General features: G+C 59.6%; 1 protein-coding gene across 2 annotated transcripts in view; it reads left to right on the top strand.

Moving 5' to 3' along the window:
* The window catches only part of GPC1 (glypican 1), a 34,192-nt gene extending 31,122 nt beyond the window's left edge, over positions 1 to 3,070 (top strand). For both annotated transcript variants that reach the window (XM_017510763.2, XM_037732182.1), the window contains exon 9: positions 1,097 to 3,070. In XM_017510763.2, coding sequence (XP_017366252.1) covers positions 1,097 to 1,329 — 233 coding nt within the window. In that variant the 3' untranslated portion in view covers positions 1,330 to 3,070. The remainder of the gene's footprint in view (positions 1 to 1,096) is intronic.
* Positions 3,071 to 7,577: the final 4,507 nt, after the last annotated feature.

Here is a 7,577-nt window from a genome sequence, read left to right as displayed (position 1 = left end):
CAGTGAGGGCGTGGCCAAGTGGGCGTGGCCGGGGCGGGGCAGGGGAGGAGGAGTGCTGAAGGAGCGTGACTGCCCTCCAGGTTGGACTTCCAGGATGCCAGCGAGGGCGTGGCAAAGTGGGCGTGGCCGGGGCAGGGGAGGAGGAGTGCTGAAGGGGCGTAACTGCCCTCCAGGTTGGACTTCCAGGATGCCAGCGAGGGCGTGGCCAAGTGGGCGTGGCCGGGGCGGGGCAGCGGAGGAGGAGTGCTGAAGGGGCGTGACTGCCCTCCAGGTTGGACTTCCAGGGTGCCAGCGAGGGCGTGGCCAAGTGGGCGTGGCCGGGGCGGGGCAGGGGAGGAGGAGTGCTGAAGGGGCGTAACTGCCCTCCGGGTTGGACTTCCAGGATGCCAGCGAGGGCGTGGTCAAGTGGGCGTGGCCGGGGCAGGGCAGGGGAGGAGGAGTGCTGAAGGGGTGTGACTGCCCTCCAGGTTGGACTTCCAGGATGCCAGCGAGGGCGTGGCAAAGTGGGCGTGGCCGGGGCGGGGCAGGGGAGGAGGAGTGCTGAAGGGGCGTGACTGCCCTCCAGGTTGGACTTCCAGGATGCTAGCGAGGGCGTGGCCAAGTGGGCGTGGCCGGGGCAGGGGAGGAGGAGTGCTGAAGGGGCGTGACTGCCCTCCAGGTTGGACTTCCAGGACGCCAGCGAGGGCGTGGCCAGGGCGGGCCGGGGCCGGGGCCGGGGCCGGGGGTGGTGGGGTGCTGAAGGGGCGTGACTGCCCTCCAGGTTCCCCCACGTTAGGAGCCCTCAGCTCCAGCATCACCGCAGCGACTCTGAGGACACTGTGTTGTCCAGGCACAGTCACCGAGCCCCGTGCCTCTGCGGTGCCATGGGGGCCTGGCCAGGATGTCTGTCTGGCTTTAGGTCCAGGGACAAAGGGTGGTTGCCCCAGGGAGTGAGCCATCTCCCAGCCTCATGGGTTGTGAGGATCGGGTGCTGCAGACAGAATGCAGCTGGCCTTGGGCTAACACACCCAAAGGATGTCGGGGTCACCTGGCACGTGGTGCCCTCACTGGGGTCTCTTGTGGGGACCAGACTGCTAGAGCCTCCACTCTTTCCCAGGTGACGATGGCAGCGGCTCGGGCAGCGGCGATGGCTGTCCGGATGACCTCTGCGGCCGGAAGAACAGCAAGAAGAGCTCCAGCTCCCGGACACCCCTGACCCATGCCCTCCCAGGCCTATCAGAGCAGGAAGGGCAGAAGACCTCAGCTGCCAGCTGCCCCCAGTCCCCTAGCTTCCTCCTGCCCCTCCTTCTTGCTCTGGCCCTCACAGTCGCCAGGCCCCGGTGGCGGTAACTGCCCCAAGGCCCCAGGGATAGAGGCCAAGGACTGACTTTGCCAAAAATACAAAACAGACAATATTTAATTCCCCTCGGCCTCGAGAGGCCTGGGGTGGGACAGGGAGGGCCGGTGGCTCTGAGCAGGGGTGGCACACAGGTTCTGGCCCCCGGCCTGGCCTCACCTGCTTCTCTGCCTTTCAATTTTGTATGAGGTCCTCAGGTCAGCTGGGCGCCTGTGTCCCCACAAGCCATGTATTTCAGGGACCTCAGGGGCACCCCCAGCTGCCTAGCCCTCCCCCCAGCTCCCTGCATCGCTGCAGAAGCAGCCCCTCGAGGCCTGCGGAGGAGGCCTCAAAGCGACCCGCTGGAGCCGTGGCCAGCCTGTGCCTTCCTCCCTGCCGCCTCCCACTGGGACTCCCACCCAAGCCCATCAGCCAGGCCTGACCCACCCTTCAGCCCCCTGAGAAGCCCCCCAAGGGCCGTCTGAGTGACTACCATCTAGGGGAGCCTCTGAGATGCATGATACCCTCCCCTTAGCGAAGCTGCAGAGCTCAGCCCCCACCTCCCCGTGCCGTTGAGGGGCCCCGGGTCTGCAGGGTGGGCTGAGAAGGCACCATGGCTGGGGAGCCTGTGAGGACTCTGTCCTCCCACAGACCTGCAGCCAGGGGCTCTCCACGCTCAGAGGAGAGGCCACTGACCCACCTGGGCTTCTGCTGGAGGAGCGGGAGCTGGGCCAAGCGTGGCCTCTGCAGATGTGGGCTGCCCGCTTACACACGGGGCTCATGGGGCAGGCCTTGCTGGGGTCCCTGGCTGCATGAGGACCCCGAGGGCCGAGGAGCAGCCTGGACCCGCCTGCTCCCGCCTTCACCCAGCTCAGGAACCAGGGCCTCCCTGTTCAGGGTGACACAGGCAAGGGCTCACAGGGACCCTCGGCTGTCACCTGCTCACAGGGCTGCTGGTGTCTGGGGAGACCCAGCACTGCAGACAGGAATGCCTAAGTCCCTTCCCGACCCAGCCAGCTACAGGGGACAGGGGACTTGGATAGTTAAGGGCTTTTCCAAACGTGCATACATTTACTGACAATTCCTGTCCTCATTCACTGAGAGCTGTTCACTCCTCCCAAGTAGCTTTGGAGGGACATGGGGCCCTCCTTGGACCCCTGGCAACCTCCTGTATCACTGAGGCCATCAGGACCATGCCCCAGGCCTGGAGGGTCCTCCGTCCTGTACTCCAGCTGCCAGGCGGCCCTTCGGGGGTGGTGTGTTGGGAAGGGGTCCTGCAGGGAGAGGAGGACTCGGGGTCTGGGGGCAGCGTCCTGACCGCGCTGACCCTGAGGGGGACGCTTAGTGCTGCTTTGCTTTTCATCACCGTCCCACAGTGGATGGAGGTCCCGGTCACTGGTCAGGTCCCCGTGGCTTCTGTTCTCTGGAGCCTGACTTTAGACGTCTTGGGTTCAGGACCCCCAGACACAGGCATGTCCACCCCATAATAACTCTGCCAGTGCTGGGGTGGGCTGGGGACTCTGGCACAGCAATGCCAGGCGTCAGGACAGCAGCGCTCCTGCTGCACATATACAGCCTGGGGACGGCGCTCAGACCCCCTGCGGCCACCTGTGGAGGGGCAGCCCTGGGTGGTCACTGGTCAGGGCAGTGGCCAAGCCTGTGTGTCCTTCCTCCACAACACCCCCCACCGCTGTCAGCGGGTGCTGTGTGTTCTTTTAAGTCCTTGTATGAATAAAATGCTGGAGACCTGCAGCAGGGGAGGCCTCATGGAGAGGGAGAGAGAGTGTGTGTGTGTCTGTGCATGTACATGTCTGGGGCTTGGGCATGGACTGCACTGCCATGTTGGGGGTGAACTGCAGCCCCTGCCAGCTGCACCCTTCAGCCTGTTGGCAGCCCCACCTCGCCCTGGGCAGACTCAGGCCTGTCCGCACCTCTCCTTGGTGCAGGGGAGAAGGAAGAGGCCAGGGCACAGAGGCCCAGGCGTCCTCCAGTATACCCCTTCCCATTCACCTCTTCCCACTCCTACCCCTGCTCTGGGCGCACACAGCGCGGAGACTCTCTACCCCTGGAAGCTTCTGGTTCCTTCCAGGTGGCCTCAGAGATGCCCAAGGGGCCAGAGAGAAAGAACCAGCACTGTCCCAAGAATTCCCTCGTGGTCCAGCCTATCCCCAGCCACCTTCTCCCAAGGCCAAGGGTCCTCAGTAACCCCTAGGGGCTTCCTGTAGCCCCCCTCCTGTTCCTGTGGGGTCGCGCCACAGACGGCAGTGGCAGGGCGGCACTGGCAGAAGCGCCCGCCCTCCCCGGTGTGTCCCTCAGCTGCGTTGTTGGGAATTGCAGCCAGCACTGGTTGGCCTGGTGAACGTTTGAACATTGTGCTTCCATCTTCTGGGACTCAGGAACACAGACCCTAGCAACTATGACCTCCAGGCCCCTGTGCGAGAGCACAGAGGAGGGGGTGGCACCCAGAGGGAGACGCACTCCACACATCCCGCCGAAGGCCACTGCTCAGTAGGGCATAGCTCCGGGCAGGACCGAGGGCTGCACACAGGCCTCCCTGGAAGCATCTGCAGTGGCCAGGTTCCTGGTGGCCACTGTCCTCACTTGTGGACCCCTCCACAAGTCCCAGAGGCTGAGCTTCCCTGGGAAATGAGGGTGGGGTGGAGTCCTCTCCCTGGGCGGGCCAGGGGATGTAGCCTGGGCACTCAGCAGGGCTCCCCGGGGACAGGTGAGCAGCCAGATGCTCACTGGTGGCTGTAGCTGTAGGCGATGCGTTTGGTCCAGCCCGGCAGGGTCTCAGCCTTCCAGGGCGCCGCCCAGCCCAGCTGCTTCCGTGCTCCCACAAGTCCTTTCAGAACCGGGCAAATGCATCTTTCTAGTGAGGGAAAGGAGACCACAGGTGTGCTGTGCACTCTGCAGAACAGCCACCAGGCCAGGACTGCGTGGGCAGGGGCCACCTGCCAGCCTCAGCCCTGCCTGCCTGGACCATAGCTTAGACCACCAGTGAGCGCCCAAGTCCTACCCACCCCAGTGCTGCCCCAAGAGGCTGCTCAGGGACCCCCTCCAGCCATGACTGGCTCAGTCCTCTCCGTTCCTCACGGAAGTTCCAGAAGCCACAGACAAACTGACCCACCCACACTGATGGCAGAGAGCAGCCCCTCAGCCAGCCTCCTTCGAGCAGCCCAACCCAGCCACAGTGGGCGGCCCCAGCATTCCACACCATCTGTGGGCAGCCCTGGCAGGCCAGCATGGGCGTCTGCTCCATGTAAACATGCACCCATCACATGCACATACACACACGTGCATGCTCCTACACAGGTTCACACACAAGTGCACACTCCACAGGTACACATGCACACATATACGTGTATGAACACATAACACAGCCCTGTGCATGTACACACAAGCACATATCCATATGCATGCACACACCTGCACATGCATGCACTTTCCCACACATACATGCCCATAGACACACAAGCACACGTGCACACTCCTACACAGGTACACACACATGCACACCTACACAAGTACACACATGTGCACACTCCACAGGTACACACACACACATGCACACCTACACAGGTACACACACATGAATATATACATAGCCCTGTGCATGCACACATAAGCACACATATCCATCCACATGCACACACATTCCTGAACATGCACTTTCACATGCACACATGCCCATACACAAGCACATATGCACACTCTTAGCATGTGTACACATGTAAACATGCATGCACTCATATGCACAGTACACACACGCACTCACGAGACACTCAGATGCTCCTGTCCAGGTAACCCTAAGTATTCTTTATCTGAGGACAAGGCCCTCTGTTGAGAAACACAGTTGACAATCGCAGTGTTCCCTGAGGTTGAGGTGGAGGACTAACTGCCACCTCTAAGCCCACCTTCCTCCTGCCCTAAGCCACAGCTGACATCACAGAAGGACCATAACTGGGCATCCATCTCTCCACTGGATACTAAGGGCAGGTGGCATGTGTCACAGCCATCAGAGAAGAGGGTGGAGTCTAGGGCAGATGTGGTTCTGAGAGACCCCAACAACAAAGCCCCCGCAGCTTTCCCGAGGGCAGGTGAGGGGCAGTGAGCCATACAGACTTCACTGACACGCCAGGGCTGTGGACAAGCCGCAGGCAGTTGCTGCCCAGCAAGCCGTCCCTCTGTGCACAGGAGCCCCTCCCAGATGAGGCCACCCACAAAGCAAAGCCAGTGAGTCTAAACCGTTCCCTCCTCATTTCATATGGCCTGGAAATATGAACAGGAACCTCCGTGGCTTCTAGCACAAACCCATGTTTATACTCAATCTGGGAAAGTACAAAAAAGAGCCAGTAAAAACCTTACAGGACATGTCAAAATACGCAGCATCAGCCTGGGAAATCAGACCAGCTGTCCTGGTGTGAGAATTCCAAGAAGCAGGAGCAAACACTGGGAAATGTTCACTCTGAAAACATGACAACAACATACTAGACTCCATGAAAACAACCCCCTTCCCTCACGGAACACAGGAGACTCCATGAAAGCAACCCCTTTCCTCACACACACATCCAAATTCTGGGAAAAAAAAAAACTGGTTTCGCAAGGTCAATCCCTGTCTTAGGTGACAGGAGAGCTCCAGACCTCATGTGCTAAAAAGAAAAGAAAATGAGAGGCTTCAATGAACGGGAGGCAGGGAGAACAGTGTATCAGGCACAGAAACGCCCTCTCAGGATGGAGGCTTGGGAGGGGTGGGCACGCACAGGCCTGGTGAGGGCTGGGGGCTGGAGCTGAGGCCCCCGGCAACCGGAACCTCAAAGAAACAACTGAGTCCTCCCTGTTGCCAGAGATGGGCCGGGAAAGCATTTGCTGCCTGGGGATCTGGGCAGAAAAAAAAAATCCTCCATGAAGAATCACCGGCTGGTGACAAAAGCGCCTGGAAGTTTGTCCACAGTGAGGCAGTGACATTCCCTCCAAGAAATCACAAAGCCTCGGGGACACGAGCTCAAATTCTTCAAAATTCCAAAGTGCTAAAAACAAAAACAAACAAAAAAAACCACTGCCAGAGCCAGCCCCCGAGACCTTTAGATGACAGAGCAAACTGAAATGGTCTATGCAGTAAGTGTTTTGTGTTATCAAAGAGGAAAGGGGGAGAAATGGAAACCATAGGGATAGAACAATTTCATTTTAAAAGGAAAAAAAATGAAATTAGAAAAAATACCAAATGGAAGTAACGTCAGCAAGATGGCAGAATATCTGCTTTAGCCACCCATTGCAGCAAGAATTTAGCAGCCATCCACATGCGAAGATGCCTTTGTGGGAGCCTCGGGACTCCAGTACCAGGCTGTGGAACCCTGATGGAGCTCAACTGAGTGGGGCTGTTGTAAGAGGGCAGGTTCGCACCCAGGTGGCAGGCTCAGCAACCGGGGTCCTGTTGCAGATCCAGGAATGGCCTTATCCCCCATGGACTCAACGACAGCCTCCTTTGGCCTTCCTGCCACAAGAACCATCTGCCCAGGGACCTCCTGGAAGATACATCAGTCCGTCCACCTGAAGGAGCAAGCCCACCAAGCTTGCTCCACTGCAGATCCTGAAGCCACCCTGTAAGTCAGCTCCAACCCCTCAGCTGTAGTCTGGAAGCAGTCCTGCCTTCCCAGGGGCTTCCTGGGAGACACTCTTGTCTGCGTCAGGCCAGTCAACCTCAATCCCACAGAAGATCTTGAAATGGTCCTGAGTTTACTCTGGCCTTCCCCAGTCCTGCCCACCCAGGGGCCACTGGGAGATAAGCCCGTCTGCACATGGGAGGCAGGCCTACCCATCGAAGTCCAGCTGCACATGCTGCAGGAGCCCGGTGACCCAGCTCTAGCCCCACTCAGCCATGGTCTGAAGGCAGGCCTCCTGACAGGAGGCATGCCCATCTGTGCCCCCAGAGGCAGGCCTACAGGCCTCAATCTCAGCCATGAACCTTAAAGCAGCCTGTGACTTGATTCCCCCCCTTTCAACCACAGTCTGGGGTCAGTCCTGCCCATCAGGGACTCACCCAGTGACTGGGTGCACACTTGCCCCAGAGCTAGCCCTGTTCCTCAAGGTCTTAGAGGCAATCCAGCCTGCCAGGGACCAGACATGATCAATGCCTGCTCTAACCCTGAATAGGCCCACCAACTACAAACCCCACTGTAGGCTCAGCAGCAGCCATGTGACTAAACTGTAATCCTGGAGGCAATCCCTTCAGAGACCCAACAGATCTTTATCTGCTAAAAGC

This window comes from Cebus imitator, unplaced genomic scaffold (genome assembly GCF_001604975.1).
Source record: "Cebus imitator isolate Cc_AM_T3 unplaced genomic scaffold, Cebus_imitator-1.0 Scaffold443, whole genome shotgun sequence".
Taxonomy (NCBI): Eukaryota; Metazoa; Chordata; class Mammalia; order Primates; family Cebidae; genus Cebus; species Cebus imitator.
The sequence above is the reverse complement of the archived record's forward strand: the minus strand, read 5'-3'. Positions and strand labels throughout refer to the sequence as shown.